This window comes from Rhinolophus sinicus, chromosome 12 (assembly GCF_057876585.1).
Source record: "Rhinolophus sinicus isolate RSI-liver-muscle chromosome 12, RSI-T2T, whole genome shotgun sequence".
Taxonomy (NCBI): domain Eukaryota; kingdom Metazoa; phylum Chordata; class Mammalia; order Chiroptera; family Rhinolophidae; genus Rhinolophus; species Rhinolophus sinicus.
Genome location: NC_142512.1, coordinates 42,365,493 through 42,384,387, shown reverse-complemented (window position 1 = coordinate 42,384,387; position 18,895 = coordinate 42,365,493). Strand labels below are relative to the sequence as shown.

The window sequence follows — 18,895 nt, the reverse complement described above, 5'->3', positions numbered from 1 at the left end:
CCCACAACCCAATGAGGGGCCTTTAATGGGGAACAGGCAGCTGGGTGGGCTTCTGCCAGGAAAGAACTGTTAGGACCTAAAGGGGGTGGGGACAGGACTCTGAGGGGCCTCAGACCCCCACTTTCCAGGCTCAGCAGGGTTCAATACCCGTCTAGTCGGTAGACAGACCCCCGAGACTTAGGCTCGCCTTCCAGCAGCCAACCAACCTTTTGACAAAGGCCTGGAAGGCACCGGCTGCTCCAGGCTGCCTCAGAAATGCTGGGAAAGTGTGCCGAGACATGACAGGATCCAGAGAAAACCTGTCAGAAAGGTGACTTTCTGGGGTTCAATGTGGAGGGAGCCCTGGCATTTTGGGTTCCACGAGGCAACAGCACCGACACTGAACAAGGGCAGAACTTAATGGCAGGTCGTGTCCTCTCAGGCTGCAGCTCAGGGCCCAGAGGCACCAGCCATGTGGGGGGGGGGGGGGGCTGAAAATAACATGGGCTCAGTGAACGGAACGGATGAAAAGTTCCCGAGGAAGAGAACGGGAAACGGGAAGCCTAGTTACTCAGGCCCTTCTCCAGAGAGCTAGGTCAGTAGGTGTGCGGTGGGGCCTGGTGGCGCCTGGGGGCCTGCAGTGTAAAAGCACTACTGGCTCAACAGAACCACCCAGCAGCCCCTGGCCCAGAGGGGAGATGTGGCATCTGGAGGGGCGGCAAGGGGCAGTACCTGCGCCCTCCGTCAGAGGAACCACTGCTAATCCAGACTGCAGGCTGCTCTCTGCTCCTCCTAAGAGTGAAACTGGGTCAGTGCTTGCTCCTTGCCGGCAGGTGGGAGAGGTTTGGGGGAAGAGCCAAGCTTGCCCTGAAAGGGCAGCCTTGCCAAAGGAGTCTTCCAAAGTTGCCCTGGTGCTGTGGTCACGAGGGCCTTCCCTGCAGGGTGCCGTCGCCCTCAGGAAGAGCGCCCTGCTCAAGTCCAGGTTGGGGACTCTACCTGTTCCACTGCAACCTGCTGTCCAGAGGAAAACCAAGAGGGCAGAAGGGTTTTTTTCAGCTGCTTCCTTTATTAGAAACGAGATGTATCGAGCGGAACGACAATGCATTTGGTATTCCTTACCCCACCCTCGAAATGGATGCCCCTCCCACAGCCCAGAGAAAAGCCAAGACAAAAGGTGAAGCTTCCCCCTTCCCTGTTCCCAGGCACGGCACCTCGCCTGTAGTCAGTCAATGGTTTTTGAATGAATTTGTCCCTTGTAGCCTCCCTAGGGAGTGTTTGCAGCCCGGCCTTCACTTTGTAGTAGGGCAAAATCGAAGCCTTGGGTCTCCTCTGGTTCTGGGGCAGGTGTGTCAGGCCACAGGGCTGCCCCTGGGTGGGTAGGCACCTAGAAGAGATACACTCCTGCCCCACCCCCTTTGCGTGACAGCTCCTCACCCTCCTAGACTGCAGCCCCGTGAAATTCTCCAGGCCTTCGGGCCATCCTTTGGGTTGGTTAAATGCTGGTCATCTTTGGACAAAGAATTAAAGACCACAGGGATACCCACCCTTGGGCTTCATTAAGCCAGCAAGTAAGGGGGGCGATGGCAGTTAGAAGTGAGGTGCAAACAAGTCCTGAAATTTCCCATAAACCTAGGTGTTGAATAGGTGGGCCTTCAAACCACACATCGGCATCTCTGGAAGGAGGCATGTGTGGGGATAACAAGCCCCATAGAGACCTCAATACAGAGCCGTGTATTTCTACCCAGCTTTCTCCCTACAAAGAGACCGGAGGCCGTGGGCATTTCCCACAAGGCCAGGGGTCAAATGCAGTCAATCCAAAGGCAGGACGTAAACATCTAGAAACATGGGAATCCAAAAGCCCAGTGTCAGCGAGGAGTACTGGTGGCAGAGTGAGGGCCACGCCCAGGCGGCCTCCGCCAGCAGCTGCCTGAGGCAGGTCCCAGGTGGTAAAGCCTTGGGTCCTTCCATTGTTTGGTTCAAGCCAGCCATGGCACCACCGTCCTGCAAGGCTCCCTGTGGGGAGGCTCTGAACCCCACGCAATGGTTCTCTCTGAGCGCTCTGAGCTTGAAGTCCTGGAAAGGGTTGAGTGAAGAAGCCAGGGAGTGTTTGGGCAGAGACTAAAAGCAGCCACCGAGCAGACTCCCGCAGATGTGGGTGGTGATGCTGAGGGTGGGGCAAGGTCCCCACCATGGGCAACAGCAGAGTCCAAAGAGCAGGCCACATGGTTTTGGTGGGAGACCTGGGGCCTTTCCAAGAGATGTTTCTTCCAGAGCAGCCATGGGCCTCCCAGTTTCCATTCCATGACCTGGGTCAACCAAGGCAAAGCTCACTTCGGGGGCTGTTGTATGCCCCAAATTTCAGAGGCAGTTCGGGCTGGGACTTGGCCCAGGGCCGACCAAGCCTCCGATGGAACGTTCCCAAGTTCCAGGTCCTGCCCAGGGTAGGAAAGAATCGGGCACATTGTTGTCTGCTATCCTTAGAAGCCTGCACAGGGTGAGGGCTCTGGGCGCCGAGGGTCTGATGCCTGCAGGTGTGAAGGCAAGGCCCTGCCTCTCCGACTCCTCCTGTCTGGGAACGCAGTGCGCGTCCTGCTGAGAACAGCAGCTTCTTTGGTCTGGGTATCTCGGAGTCAAGGAGTCAAAGGTCAGCCATGAACGCTGGGGCCTGCAGTTTGTAGCACAGGTGCAACAGGAGGAGGAAGGCCCCTACGGGCCCGTGGCGAGAATCCAATCCAGTCTGTAAAGAGCGAGCAACTTGCCAAGTGACACAGCCCCCACCCCAAGCACACAGTTTCCTTCAGCTTCCAGGACTCTGCAGAATTAGCCTCTGGCAAACCTCACCAAAACCCACAGCCTGAAACACAGCTCTGTCGCCCTTCAGTTAGCAGGACTAGGCTGAGCCTGGCTTCCCGGCCCAGATGTCCTTTCCCCTACAAGTAGCCGAGGTGAAAGCAGCCAGGAAACGCCCCCCCATCACGCTATCCACCCATTTACTTTTTCCGAAGCAAAAGGTACATAGAAGCCTGGATGCGGGTTGCTCAGTTCCACAGCCCAATCCTCCCCAAGCCACTTGGCTGAGCACAAACTGAGGAATGCCGACACACACTGCCACGTGACAGGAGGCTCTGTTACTTCTGGGGAAACTGGCAGCATCAACAAGTCACCACCACCACAAAAATCCACCAAACATCACCAGTGAAAATCAGACTCAGACGATGGCAACATGAAGTCATTTCTGTTGCCAAGTCCAGATCGGCGTCTAACCACCACTTTTTGCAGGCTGCGTGTCTTGGAAAGGAGCACAAGAGATAGCCAATGGGTTGGAAGGCACAGGCCGGGGGCCAGTGGCGGAAGGGGTCTGGGATTCGGCCCCACGCCGTCCTTGCCCAGTGACCCTGGGGGCAACAGGGTGCCAGCTCTTTGCTCTAAGATGAGCTAAGCAGGGCTTGAACTAACACGGTTTCCACAAGGTCCCAGATGCTACAAGGAGTTCAGAAGTCCCCTTCAAACTGCCAGTCACCCCAGGGAATGGAAAAGTCTCGCAGGGGACTTGTGCCTGTAAGGTTGACAACGGTTGGCTAAAGAATTGGCAGGATGACTTCCTACAGGGAGCAGGTCAAGAGGATGGAAGGGATTCAATCACTGAAATCTGCTTCCACAGATCATCACCGCTGCCCAGTTTCAGAACGCAGAAAAGGCCAGTGTCTGCAAGACAACCTCTGCATAGAGATGACCCCATCTAGGACTCTACCTGCCATCTGTGAGACCTGAGCGCCTCCCCCCCCCCCCCCCAAGCCTGGCAAAGTCCCTCCACCTTACCCTGCCTTCTCGAAGCCAATCATTGCAGCTGATTCAGAAGGGGAACTGGATAAGACTCCCCACATCCCCTTTCTCCTGCTCCCCCAAGAAAAGGCAGTGCCTGCTTTCAGAGGGAAACGATTCACTGTACCAATATGTGTCTGTCTGATACTGTCCTTGATTCTAATTTTGAGGACTGATCTGGATTCAGCTTTTCATTAGAGACCAAACACCCTTGTACATTTGGAACATGAAAGATATTTAAAATATTTATATATATATAATATATATATATACTTTTATTATTCACCCGTTAACTCCATAATATGCCAATCACGAGCTAGTTTTCAGCAGTTACATTCCCTTGATTGTGGCTGCGTAAGGATGTAATTGGAAAGTAGGGAGACCAGAGACACGGCCAGAGGTGACATCACGCAGCCTACACCATTGCAATACAATTGTCAAGTTCAGTGGCGGTTTGGTAAAGCCGGTTCACTTCTGTTCCCTTTGCCAGGGAATCTCACGTTTGTGGTAACTGGACCAACAAGTGGTGGGGTTCCATTTCCTGGTTTGAATTCTCAGTGGCTTTTTCCAGAATCTCACTGGCAAATGGTTACTGTAACACCAGCCCAACCTAGGAGAGCCAATGGGGAGAGGCAGAATTGAGTCGCAGGTGTCCGAAACCTTGCCCACTTCTCCACCCAGACCTGAAGTGCCAAATGGCTGAGCCCGTACATTGCCACTGGGCTGTGCGAGCAGTCACAGCAACCTGGGGCTCGCCCTCAACCTCTGCGCAGGGCTTTACACATTGGTCAGATCATCCAAGTTATATGACTGCCAACATCGTAAGGAACTGGCCACCAGGCCACCCTCCAGCACTCGGTTATTCTGTAACTGCTGACCACACCCATGGCCCGGGGCTGCCCTTCAGAGCTGGCAGAGGAAGGGTCATGCTGGGATAAGGGTAGCAGCCCGGAAGAGGAAAAGAAATCCTCTCCATATGATCTCACTTATACGTGGAATCTAAAGAACAGAATAAATGAGCAAACTAATCAGAAACAGTCTGAGATATAGAGAAAAAAAACACCTGAGGGTTGCTACATGGGAGGGGGGTGAGGATGAAGGAAAAGGTGAGGGGATTAGAAAGCACAATTGGTAACCACAAGATGGCCACGGGGATATGAAAGACAGTTTGGGGAATATCATCAATAATGTTGGAAAGATTTTGTAGGGTACCCGATGGACACTTGTTTATTAGGGAGACCACTTCATGTGGATGAAGTGTAGCTGCCTGACCACTGCAGTGTACACCTAAAGCTAAAGCTGAATAATAATGAATGTCAACTATAATTTAATATATATAGTCACAGGATGTGAAGTACAGCGTAGGGAATAGAGTCAGTGGAATTATAACAGTTACATATGATGTCAGAGGGGCAGGAGTTGGGGGAGAGGGGTTCTCCCTTTGTGAGGTGTATAAATGTCTAACTAGTACATTGTTTTGTACACCTGAAGCTAATAAAATAAATAAAATTACAAAAGAAATTCTTAATACTCAGATTCTAAGCTTCATGGTTAACGGTAGGCAACTTAGAGCCCTGCGCCCGGCCAGCTGAGGTGAGTCAGCTGGTAGGAGAGAAGCTGGAGACAACCTTCCTGCTACTGTGTGGCTCTGGAGCCTGTCCCCTCTACCACCCTCACCCCAGCTGCTGAAAGAGGAATACTGACCCTGCTAGTCTGGCCATTGGAGGGAGGGGACTTTGCGGGGGGCCAACACCAGTTAATAAGGGCCCAGATTGATGCTGGATCCCTGACCCTGTCTCTGACCTGGGCGGACACGGCTGGGTACCTACCTTCTCAGCCCCCATGCTAGGGCACTTCCAATTGTAAAGATAATACTGCAGGTTGCCGTCCCCGATGCCAAACTTGAGCTTCTCGAGGAAGGCTTTGTTCTCCATGAGATCCAGTGCATTGAACACGTCAAACCCTTTCTGCATGGCGGCAGGGAGAAACAAGAACAACGGAGAGAAGTAACAGCTGCCTCACTTTCCTGCCCTTTTCCATCATATCAGGACCACGCACAGGCGGCCATGAGAGCAATCTTCCTTCAGAAGTTCTGGCTGCTTCCATGTTAAACCCAAACTCCAGCCAGCGCCTCGCTCTCTAGTGATGTTTTCAGGACACTCTGGGTGCCACCCTACCTGGCCTTTGCTCAGCGTCCCTCTAAGCACACTTGTATACTCAATGTCCAAGCCACTGCTCTCGTTCTTCCTTCTTCCACCTCCCTGAAACACTGTAGTAACTTGCAGAGTCCTCTGTGGAGACCAAGCTCTGACCCCCTTCCTCTGAGAAGCGGGCTCCTGTCCGCACTTGTCTTGCTGCCTCACTCCCCGGACACCACCACTCTTAGGTCTCCAGTGTGTACCCTGTGACTTCATGGCACTGATATGCTACTTTGAGACCGTGGCGAAGACACTTCCTACATCTCACCACTTCAATCAGAAGCTCTCAGAGGGCGGAGACTGGACTGTCCACCGTCCACATGGCCCCCAGTGGGCCGGGCTCACTATATGCAGAACCCATGACGAAGCACTGACTGAGGATGAGCTTTTGGGTGTGAAAGCCTGGGCCCCTCCCCCTGTAGGGGTCAGCTGTTCCAATGACTCACCACGACAGAGACCAATCTCCCCATTCCCATGCTGGGGAAGTTGTAAGGAGAACCCCTTTCCTCCCCGAGCAGGCCTGGCTATTCAGGCTCCCTGGCAGCGCCTCCGGGGAGAACGAAACTCACTGCAATTGATCAGGAGGCGTTCACTGCCTTCACCTCATGTGGATGCTCCTTGCTCCCTCCTAGTTTCGAAGGGCCGGCTAAACGCTGCTGGGCTCCTCCCTCAGCGGAGCAGGAGGGCTCGACACCCACGGGACGTGAGCAGCTCTCTTGCCTGAGCTATGCTCAGCATGGTTCTACGGCCCCTGCCCCACAGAAACCCGGACCCCCGGTCTGCTGCTCACCATCTTGGCAAGAACAAGGGCGTCGCTCATGAGGTCTAGAAGGGGGGTCTGGGTGTGAACATTGTAGAAAGAATAAGCAGCCTTTAGACTCTTGTGGGTTGGATGGTTCATGATGGTGGAGGGCAGCGTATAAAAGCTCAGGAAGTCTGTCACCTCACCGTTTGCATTCTGAAGAGAAGATGATAAAAGAAGGCAATGTCACACATGCACAGGGAGCCTGGAGTCTGGCACAGAACGTTTCCTTTTGCTCTCACACCACCCAAAGGCAACTCGGCCCCGCTACACGAATGGGTGGAAACTGAAACAGGATATGCAGGGAGGAGAAAATCCACTGGCCAGGGCATGTGAGGACAGAGCCAGGAGGAAAATCCAGGCTGGACTGTGGGCCGAACCTATCAGCTCTGTCCCGGCTGTGCAGCGCCAGGGACTTCTTGTGGCTCACATTCCCCAGACTGTGTCCCCGATGCCTGGCCAGTTACCTCAAGCCGGGACAGGCGGGGAATCGCAGGCTTGCCTGACAAAGAGGGGCTCAGTTCTCTCTCTCTCACCAATGGAGGTGAGGGGGAAGAGGGAGTAGGGTTATGCCCCATCTAGAGTATAAGCTACAACTTCCGTCTTCAGGGAGGACCAAGTTTGCACGGTCAAGGAAGTTCAGGGTACACCCTCCTGTCTGGTTCTTCAGCACTGAGCCCAGGAGCCCGAGCACTTAAGGACGATGCCTCTCTGATGGGTCAGAGCCCAGAACACCCTCCCGGCTCACCTCCACCACAAACGTGTCGATGATATTCTCCTGGGGGTAGAACCAGTGCTCCACCTCCTCCTGGCTCATGACTGGCGTGAGGTGGAACTGCTTCAGGTACCTGGTGAGGAGCTGGTGCACTACTGGAATGTCCTTTTTTTCCATTGGTCGCAATCCAGCTGTCTTGGGAGACTGCAAGGAAGATAAATGAGACGGCATCAGATGTGCTGTGAGCGTCTTGGCTCCCTCTCAAGTCCTATGGGCGCCCACAACTTCCCACTGTCTCCCTTCTTTCCCGACCCGGTTACCCTGGCAATTCCCTCTCCCACTGTCCGTGTCCACGCAGGCACAAGTCCTGCCTCTCCAGTGTCGTCTGGCTCTCTCCCTCCTAGTGAAGGCTGTTGTTTCAATCTCTTATCCACATGGCCCAGACTGTCTCCCTAAGAAACACAACCCACCACACCCCTTCCTTGTTCCAAACTCCCCAACACAGAGCACAAGACCCTGCACCCCTGGACTAGGACTAGCTGGCTGCTCTCACTGTGCCTTCTGTCCCTCCAGCCCAGTGGGCGCTACTGCCCCCTAGAAAACATCTGACAATATTCAAAGACATCTTTGGTTGTCACAACTAGGGATAGGGGGGCTACTGGCACCTCGTGGGTAGCAGCCAGGGAGGCTAAAATATCCTGCAGCGCACGGAGAGTCCTCATGACAATGTGAATGGTGCTAAGATGGAGAGAAACCCTGCCCCCCCAGGGATGTGCTACTCCTGGGCCCGGCGAAGCCTTCCTTGCTCCTCTCCTCCCCGCCCTCACAACCTTCTCCCACTGAACTCGAGCTGCTCTCCTCCTACACGGGTGTCTCTCCTACAGACTTAGAGCAGCCCCACAAGGCCTCCCAGCAATAGGCACTGTGGAAACCCCGGGCTCAGCAGATCTGCACTGGGGGCCTACTTTGTCCACTCAGACACCGCTGTACCAGTGATGCCCCCAGCACAACACTCATGCAAGTTCAATTCAGAAGAAAGGCACCGAACTCCCGGGATTTAATCGCAAACCAGAATCCCACCCAACAGCTACTTTCTCTTAAAAGCTGTTTCAGTAGAATGAAGCCATGTGATGCTCTCAAGTAAACACTGGGGTGAGAGAATATCCCCAAAGACTCAATCCGCACAAGTGGGGTCAGCCAAATCTGAAGACAGGGTGGAGTTACAGTTTATGTACCTCAGTTACTGCCTGATGCAACTGCTTCCCAGGGTAGGAACTGCTTTTAGAACCACAGTCCGGGACCTCTCGCAGCCATAATTCCTGCCAATCCTGATGTCTCTAGGGAACTTACTGATCTCGGGGTTTTCAACAGGGCAGCTCCCACCACGACCCCTCAAATCCTGGACTGAAAAAGCAACCATGCTGGGATTCTCACCCACAGGTGGGGAGATCCAGACATTCTTCCAGCTGGTACACCACTTAAAGAATGTTCTTTGCCTGCTTAGAACTCAGGGCAAACCTGTCATAGTAACAACAGAGAAGATACCTATCACAGCTCCCCGACGCTGGTTTTTTGGGCAGCGTCTAACTGCCTGCAGCCGTCTCTCAGAACAGAACACTAATGACCCCAATCCAGTGGTGGATTAGCCGGGTCCAGGGGTTTGATCCAGTTTGCTGGCTGGTGGCCCAGGCAGGCAGCCTCTCATCAGTAGGCGCCACTAACTGTGTAGCCGCCTGGAAGAGCTCTGAGGGGAGAGAAGCCATTGGAGGATCCAGCAGGACCCTCAAAGCACAACTGGAGAACATGGACCATTGCTTTTGTTGGGAAACTGAGGCCCAGGATTGGGATTCGAAATCTGGGCTTCCCTCACAAGCCCAGGTCATCTGCTCCTTTGCCTGACGTGGCAGAAGGAGCAGCACTCTCTAGCTTATTTATACTGGGCTCGGGGATGTGCTGCAGTTCAGTGAGGAGATTCATTTTTCTATTTAGGCTCCCTTCGGCTAAAATTAGAGAGAAGAGGTGTTCTCTGAGCCTATCAACAGATGACAGAGAAGCTAGCCCAGGTGCAGGAGTACTGAGAAAGTCAAACTGAAATAAAACCCTTACTACAGACAACGGAAATGGCAAGTCTAGGAATCTGGAAACTATGGGTTGAGTCACTTGTCTGACTCCCTCCCCCGACCCAAAGCCTTGCTCCTTTCCTGCGGAGAGACAGGCTCTCCTCAGCCTCTGTTGCCCTATGCCCATCACCCTAGAGCACCACTGGCCTCTGGCAGTCGGTAGAGCTTCATGGTACGCTGCATGGTCATGTTTCTGCTCAGGTGGGAGAACTTCACTTCAATCAGCTTCCGTGGGTTTAGAGATCGATGCCAATACCTGTGGGGACACAAATGTCCTATCCTCAGAGGATTCTGGCAAGTCCCATTCAGAGGGAGATGGCATGAAGATCCCCAGATGGCCAGCAGGTGGCATGAGACACCACTTGAGCCAGAGGCACTGCCCTGCTTGAGTTGCCAGAGCTCCTTCTGGATTCTCTTTCTCCCTATTTTTCTTTCTCAATTTCAAAAGCAACGCCTGTTACAGCAGCTGTCTGGGAAAAGGGCTCCTCACTCCTGGAATCAGTCAACGGAAAAGACTTACCAGTTCTCTGAGTATTTACCACCCTCCTCCTCCCTCCTCTACCGCATTTGCCTGGTGTTTTGCTTTTGAAGTTCTTGAGGCACAGACTGTGATAGTTTCAAACAACTTTCTGAGGCCGAGGTTGTCCTTGGGTCACACAAGGATCAGACATGCTCTTTGGCCCACACAATGTTCAAAACACAACTGAGCCATGTAAAACTTTCGGACATTTACCATAACAATCCAGATTTGGGCTCCTCCTTAAAAACTAAAACAAAACCCCAGGAGACTGGCCCCTTGTTTCCAAAGGGCAGGAATGAATGGGAGAGGAGAATGGCTAACCCCTTTGGGTAGGGCACGCCCTTTCCAGTCTGCCATCCCCATATCCTCCCCCTTCACTCCTCCCTGCTCCCTCCCTGGCTCCTGTAGGCACCCAGCACCCATCTCATCAGACATGAGAGAACCAAGACGCTCCCGGCCATGCCCTGGGCTGCAGGGCAGAGCAATGACACACAGTGACACAGCTCCTGCACTGGAGTGAGCATGCCAGGACGGCTAGGGCCTCGCGGGAAGAGGTGATTACCTGCAGGTGCCGACAGGCTTTGGTAGCACCACCCCGGCCGTGTAAACAGCTTGGAAAATGCCCTCCAAGTGAACCCGCCGGGTTATCTCACGGATCAGAACGGGAGCAACCCTCTTGGAGCGCAGCTTCTTGTGGACGCACAGGAAGTTGATCTCCACCATCTTCTTTTCTCTGAAGAGGGAGAAAAAAACCGTGACGAGGTTTTTAACAGGGGAGGTAACCCTTCCAGCACATGTAGCCACCCCTGGAGGGACGGGGCCTTCAGCAGACGTGTTCTGCCACCAGCTGCACTTGGCAGTCAGCACGTGGACTCCTCTCTCAACAGACTCTACTTCCAAAGGTAAGTGGGTCTCCCCCAAACTGCGTTATTTGAAGGCACTGCCAGCATCTCCCTGGAGACTCTGCAGTGGCAAGCTGGGGGAGTCCCACCTTTAGCAGACAGGGAACCTCACAGAGTAAGTCAAAGGATATTCTAGGATTGCAAGGGCTTTGTCTCCAATGAGAACCCATGGCCTATGAGCCCAGAAGACTGTGGCAGATGGTTCTGACGTTTTCAGGGAGTAGAGAGCAGAGCTTGAGGCCCTGTGACTATCTGGATGGGAGTCACAGTGGCTCCGGCCCATTTCTGAAGCTGCTCACGTGCATCAACATGTGACTGGTGCAAGTGCAAACACTGAGCTCCTGTTCGGTGGTGCATTGGCCCTCGGGGTGGACCCCTTTCAGCGCAGGTCCCAGACGAGAGAACCAGCAACAAATCAGAGCAAACAGGAGGTTCTTACTATGAATTTCTATCCCCAGGGCCCCAGTTCCCTCCCTTCATGGGACCTTCCTCTTTCTTTTGTGGAAGGTCTGTGTACCTTTTTTCCTTCCCTTCCTTCTCAGACTGAGCAGGATGGTGGGGAGGTGGGGTTGCGGGTGGCACTAGTACTTACGTGTCATAGATGTGGATGTTTGCTGGGATGGCGCTGATGAACCCTACCAGTTTACGACTTGAGACCACTCGAACCCCACAGTGCCATTGAGGGAGCCAGCCAGGAGGCCGGAGAGCCCTAGAAAAGACAGGGCTGCCATTGCAGAGCTGCTTGCCAGAGGTTGGGGCAGGCTGTCGTCATCCCGAGTTTGGTTCTAGCCTCAATGCTACCACCTCCCTGGGGGTTAACAGCTAAATTCTCTTTAAGGCCGATCCCTCCGGGACATAAATGGAATCGAGCCACAGCCCCTTCTTGCTGCTTAGCCCACCTGGCCTACTCACCTACCAATCCAAGGCTGTCATACTGAGGGCTTTATACTCGATCCAATTTCTTTGTGTTCACTCACTCTTTTTATTTATTAGTTTTTTAAGGAGGGCGCAGCTCACAGTGGTATACGCAGGGATTGAACTGGCAACCTTGGTGCTACCAGCACCACGCTCTAACCAACGGAGCTAAGTGGCCACTCTGTGCTCACTCACTCTTGACAGCTTAAGCCAGAGGACTGGCTTCCTTGGCTCCGAGTCCAGTGGGTCCCGTGGCTGGGAGCCAATTGCAGAGCCCCTGGAGCTCGCCTCCATTTGCCCTCTGGGCTCCATCACTCAACCCTCTGTTTGCCCAATCTTCCTTTCCCTCCCCCATCAGGCAGCCCCCTCTACATTTCAGCCTCATTCCTCTACCTTCCAAAATGGCGGAGGGCTCAGCAGGGCAAAGCCATTTTCGTACAACCGAGAGCTCAGGAACTGGATAGAAAACGACCCTTCTTTTAAATCTTAGCTCTCATCCCTCCTTCCCTTAAAGTCACTATGCAATACACGATCTTTTCTTCTGGGTACCATTTCCACAAAGTCTCCCTCACCCAGTCATGCGATCTGAAATAAGATTTTGATTCTAAGCTCCACTGGAAGCAAGTCTCCTTCAGATGCAGGAACTCAGAAATTACACACTAACTTGACATTCAAAGGTTGGCTTGGCAAGGATGAACAAGCTGATGCCCTGTGCTTGCCCTGAGAGCACGGTTCTGCTCTCAGCCGTGCCCCAGAACCATAAAAAAAGCCCTTACAACTCACCATAAAAGAAATTCTGGAGAATAATCAAATCGGAACATGTTGTCATCATCTTCCACATAATTCTCATTGAGGAGGGTGTATAATTCTTTCAGCTGTAGAGAAATACGGAGCTGCCTTAGAGGTATTCTGCCCGTTGGGGGCCAACTAAAATACCCTGGGGCTCCAAGCTTTTCAGAGGACAAGGCAAACTACCAAAAACTATGTTTAATCTCACAAATCCTTTCCATCCCAGGCATGATAGGGACTCTTTGGGAATGAGCACCCTAGCTGTAATGGGAAACTGAGCCACCCAGGGGTAGAGCGGCAAACTTAGGTACATAAAGTGGCAGACAACCAAGAATGTCATCCAACAAACCAACCACTCCCTCCTTAACACAAAGGAATGAATGAATGGATGAACAAGAAAAAAAAAAGCATGAAAAAAGGGCATCCATCTCGGGGAGCTACAGAGGCTAACTCTCAACCTGCCTGAGAAGCCAAGTGATATTGCTGTAGAGTCTTGGGCCGGCCCCAGAGGCAACAGATTGGGGGGCGGGGGGTGGGGGTTCTGTTCAGACTCATTCGGCTCAGCTCTCAAGCGAGTCCTTGGAGGCGTGAGGAGGAGCTGTGTCTATACGACGGCAGGGCTCCAGTGGTGCCGTCCACGCCCGGGGCTGCTGCGCCTACTCACCACACCTCGATCCCCCAGGTCTAAGGCATCCCAGGTGAAGCCCTGGGGCAGCGTGTAGGGCTCCTTGCGGATGTTGTCTTTATCAGGCTCCACGGGACCGTGCGTGTTCACCACTTCTCCTGGAAGAAGAGCACAGCCATGAACCTCACCCTCTGCCTCCTGGGGGAGGGAAGCTCAGGTGAAAAACTGACCACAGCAAACTCCTTCTGTCCCCAGGAGCCCCCATCTGAAGAACACTGTGTGCCTGGCAAAAGCAGACCGTCTCGTCTCTCCTGCTACCCTTGGCCCCTAACTGAGGGCCAATTCATGGCAAAACTTCAGAACAATCACTGGGATCCAAGGTGGTTGTTTTTTTTGAGAAACCTTTTACATCTCCCTCTGATTACTGAATGACAAACATTTATCTTGACTATTTGGCCTGCTGCCTCCTGGTTGGTGTAAAGAGTGCTGTCACGGCTCTGGCCCAGGCCCATCGACCTGGATGGATTCAGAAGGAGTTACAACAAGGCTGCTTTTGTGTCAACAGCAACAATGTACTGGGCCCATTCCTGAACCAGATGATGGCATCTAGGCGCCAGGCTGGATCTTGGCCCTGCCAGCCGTAGCTTTCGGCAATGTGGGCCAGTTAAATGCTTCTGCCAACTCCGGCCCTCTGTGTTTAGAGCCCTGCAAGTGCCTTTAGGCTGAATCACTGAGTCCACATAACGCTGCCGGGAAGTTAGGCTCCGACACCACACCCCCACCCTGGACAGACACCCTTCCTCTGTGGAGTGTGTGAGGTGTGCTTGGGGGAACTCAGAAGACATAGCCCCGATTCCCACCCACAGCCAAATCAGACTCATTTGACAAATGTGGGACAAATCAACCACTTCTTTCTGGCTGTTGGAGTTAGTTTCTACAATTTAGAGCTCCTTCACACTTGGAAGAACGCAATGTTCAGCACATTTTGAAAACTGAATCTTCAAAAGGGACCCACTCAGTACACTGCTTGCTCCTAGCATAGGACTCGGTACACACTATGTACTCAATTCATGTCTCTACTGACTTTCAGACTCCTGGTCCAATGACATCATTCTAACGTACAACAGGCAGCTCTGAACCCTCCCAGTAATGGATCCGTGGAGCAGGTGTAGTAGAAATGGCTCCATCTGGTTACGAGCTGCAGACAACGCCGTCAGGACTGGCCACCTACCTCTCTGTCACTCAACACATTTACTGACCGCCAACCGTGCATCAGACATCATGCACTAGGGCACAGCCAGGACAAGACAAGGTCCCTGTCCCCACAAGATGCCCTGTCTTCTGGGGAAATATTCAAGAAATGAGACATTACCAACATGCTAAGGGTCACTAACTGGAAAGTGCAGGTGACAGCGGGGACACACAGCAGGGAAGCATCTGGCTAGCTCCTATTTACAATCTGATTCCCCAAGAGGTCTGCTTGGGAGAGAGGTGATATTTTTCTTCCCTAGTTTAGAAACTGGCCTTTGGATTTATTTATAAAGTAGCCCTTGTGAATTAATTTAATATAAGTCAATCTGCTTCCAATTCACTGCCATGTAAAAATGTTTGAGCCTACAAAGCTAAGGCCAGACCCTTAGAAAACACCAAGGAATTCTGCTCTCGTCTTGTCTAGGTGCCAGTCCATTTTCCTTGTCTTATACTGAATTTATACCTTTTCCAAAATACATTTAACTTCAGAATCTTCTAATTTTTTTTTTTTCCTAAATGATTTCCATGGACAAGATACCACGCATCAGGCATTATGCACTAGGATATCACTAGGAAAAGACAAGGTTTCTGTCCCTACAAGATGTCCCATCTTCTGGGGAAATAGTCAAGAAATGAGACATTACCAACATGCTAAAACATTACCAAGAAACTGGAGAGTGCAGGCAACAGGGACACACAGCAGGGAAGCACCTGGCTACCTATTTACAATCTGACTCTCCAAGAGGTTTGCTCGGGAGATGTGGTCTTTCCCACTGTACAATCATGCACTGCTTAGCGATACGGATTTGTTCTGAGAAACGCACCGTTAGATTCCATCGTTGTGCGAACACAGAATGCACTTACACAAACCTAGTGATCTAGTCTACTCCACACCTAGGCTCTATGGCATAGCCTATCGCTTCTAGGCTACAAGCCTGTACAGCATGTTACTGCACAAAACAACATGAGATCCAGCATAAGAGAAAAAGAAGCAGTCAAGAGAAGTGGCAAACACGAGCTGTATGAGGCTGCTGCTGGCGTCACATGGCATACTGTTTTACAACAAACTGTTTTTTGTTTTTTATAAATAGAAAGAACACGCTCTAAAATCACGATAATCAGTATGATAAATACACAAACCAGTAACATAGTTGTTTACTATCAATATCGAATGTTATGTACTGTCCATAACTGTATGGCTGGCAGGACAGGTCTGTTTATACCAACATTAATGTCACTGGGTGATAGGAATTTTTCAGCTCCATTATAGTCTTATGGGCCACCACTGTATATGGTCCGTCATTGATCGAAATGTTATTATGAGGCTCATGACTGTATCACAATAATTTCAAGGCCAAATCTTTTCATTTAGGTTGGTTACCAGGTCCTTTGTGCAATAAGCATTTCCATTTACTTCTTCACCCCTTATTCATGGAATCTCAGAATGCGCCAGTTCTGTGGCGAGAATGAAACGAACATAGGTGACTTTTAAAAAGTAAAATGATATAATCTGAAAAGGGAGATCAAAAGTTTATTTGGGAGCACACAGAATTGTTATAATTCTAAAACACTTACTGTTTAGGCCTTTCAATTGTGAAGCTAGGATGATTTCAAACTTCGAAAGAATACTTGGTCTCTTTAGTGGAATACAATCTAATTATAACTCTCCCAAAAAAGGTGGGGATGCTGAAAACACAGCACACTTGATATGCTTGTGTTCTACAGTCACTAGCCCCATTTAAGTGGAAAAAAAATAAAGGCAAGAGGCTAGAAATCACACTACCCTAAGGACACGTGAAGGAGAATGAGGGTGACAGCTCAGCCACACAGACCAGCTGATGCGTGTAACGTACTTGCTGTGGGCTGACTCGTGGAAACAAAGGAGTCTCGCCCTTGGACTTGACAGGCCACGGACCTGAGAGGCAGGCCGGTCAGATGCTCAGAGCCTCTTCCAGAGCCCTACACCACACACTGCACAGAAGGCACGTCCGAAAACAATAGTACTGAGCCTTGCTATACCTTCTTGAAAGCGTCAGGGCCCGTGAACAACTGTGTAGCTTTCTCATGAGCTTTCTGGAAACAAAACTGCAGCACTTTCTACACTTACAGGGAGAGAAAGTGAAGCAAACAACAAAGAGTAAGTGAACTGAAGAGGAACAGAAGAAGCCCATTACCTAATTCACCTCATCCCCAGGTCCCATTGTCTATGAAGAATGGAGCTAAGTTACCCATTTGCAAATCCCTAATGAAAAATAAAAAACCCCCAAACCCCATCTGATGACTGGGACACCTGTCTGGCAGTCACCACCAAATGCGTGTGTGCATATCATTCTGAGGCGGAGTGTGTGGCTCTCCGAGTTCTTCCTGCTCCCTGGGGGGAATGGTCACTGGGGCCCGTTACTAGTAATGCCCTAGGAACAGCATTACTGTGACCCAAGCCTTGTTAGAGGACTTAGCCAGTGGGCCTGGGACCTGGGTGACCCAGGCAGTCTGACAGACAAGGTGGGTGGGGTAGGACAGGGTTCTGGAAGAGTGCCTGCTTGCTGACTCATGACTCGTAACCATCCGGCGGTGCTTTGCTTTCCAACCCCTAGAAGGGCGCACCTCAGCTTACGTCTAGATTGTGGCGAAGCTGTCCAAGGATGGCTCTTGGGCAGAGCTGAAACTTCCAAAGTGCTCACAAATCCCCTGCAAGTTTTGATTCTGAGGTCTGAGTGGGGCCTGAGGTTCTGCCTTTCTACAAGCTCTTAAGCAATGCCCGTCCTGAGAACTACACTTCGAGCAGCAAGGCTCTGCACTGTATACTCCCCACTTCTGGAGTAGATGAATTCTCTCGGGCACAGCTGGCCCTCACCAGTCTCCCCACCCTTCTCCCCAACAAGCACAGTCAAGTCACACTGTTTCTGGAAGGGAGCAGTAACAAACAACCTGAAGGTCCTTTATATTTGGTGTTGGAACACATTGTTTTTTTCAACATACTTTTTTCCAGTCACATAAAAAATAGGAGTTGGGCTATCAATGGGCTCAGAATCGTGATGCAACTGCTCCAGAAACTTTTCATCAACACCTGCCCTCTGAAGTTAGCCGTCAAAGTTAGCTGTGGCTTAGTCTCAGCAGGCATCTCTAACTCTGCTATGTCCAGTCTCTTCTGGAATCTTTTTAGATCTTCTGCCTGTCCCACTCTTTTAGAGTTCATTGTAGCTTTTTTAAGGGATACCAAACAAACCTGCATACGGTATTCCAGACATTGAACCATCACTGTTAAGCAAAATGTCAAACTACTTTGCATTTAGTAAGTGTGCACTGGCAAGAGATAAGGGGAAGAGGCTGGGGACTCGGCCCATTCCAGAGTTAAACATTTGCCCACATAAACAAGACAAGTCTCTTTTCTATTAAAAATCTATGCGGGAAGATAGACCCATGGGCAGACATCCCCACTCATGCGCCAATGCACTGTTTTTCTTTATAGATTTATATTGGACGATGATAGACTAAAAGAACCATTATTTGTTCTGTGTGTGCTACTGTGCAATGATAAGGTCCCTGAACAATGGTCTTTCTATAATCCATTTGAAAGACTATCCTCTAAAAATAACCACCAAGGAACTCCAGGACTCTATCTACTGTCCTCCCTCACACATTCAGTGCATCACCCTTAGCGTGGCTAGGGCACGTCCCCTGCCCCTGCCTTCGCCTGGGGAAGGAAGCACATCCATACCTAGTTTGGGGACGGGCTGCGTGTCCCAGAACTGGTAGCTTCGCTTGCTGGCCTCCTCCATTGTTTTGGCAGGTCCCTGACCCACTGAAAAGAGCTCAATGGCCTTCTGTATTTCCTGGATCCTCTCTGCTGGCAAAGAGTTCATCTGGACAAGACAAAGTGAGGGAGACAAAAGGCCCATTATGTTAATAAACACTTCTGATTAATGGCAGGTTCAAGAGTTAAAGGGGTACGATTAAAAGAAGTGGTGTGGATCCTGTCCTATCCCAGGGCTCATATACTGTATGACAACTGGAGGAAGTTGTTGAAGATGAGAAATATGATGGGTGGGTGCTTCCTACAGGGTTCTTCCCTTCCTTGTGATATTTGATGGCAAAAGTAACACATGCTCGGTGTAAAATTCCAAACAATGCAGAAACGTGTAATACACATAGAAAATAAAACATGTGATAACAATGTTCATCTCTCAAATATAACCTTTGTCATCAACAGTTTTAATTTGGAAGATAGAGGAGAGGCAAATATAACTTCAGACTTTT

General features: G+C 51.2%; 1 protein-coding gene across 1 annotated transcript in view; it reads right to left on the bottom strand.

Moving 5' to 3' along the window:
• Positions 1-4,058: 4,058 nt before the first annotated feature.
• Positions 4,059-18,895, bottom strand: part of NMT1 (N-myristoyltransferase 1) — a 28,567-nt gene continuing 13,730 nt past the window's right edge. Inside the window, exons 3-12 of the mRNA XM_019752207.3 lie at positions 18,357-18,501; positions 13,427-13,545; positions 12,757-12,848; positions 11,651-11,767; positions 10,719-10,889; positions 9,784-9,892; positions 7,550-7,720; positions 6,790-6,957; positions 5,631-5,768; positions 4,059-4,411 (exon numbers count right to left, since the gene is read on the bottom strand). Coding sequence (XP_019607766.1) covers positions 4,391-4,411; positions 5,631-5,768; positions 6,790-6,957; positions 7,550-7,720; positions 9,784-9,892; positions 10,719-10,889; positions 11,651-11,767; positions 12,757-12,848; positions 13,427-13,545; positions 18,357-18,501 — 1,251 coding nt within the window. The 3' untranslated portion in view covers positions 4,059-4,390. The remainder of the gene's footprint in view (positions 4,412-5,630; positions 5,769-6,789; positions 6,958-7,549; positions 7,721-9,783; positions 9,893-10,718; positions 10,890-11,650; positions 11,768-12,756; positions 12,849-13,426; positions 13,546-18,356; positions 18,502-18,895) is intronic.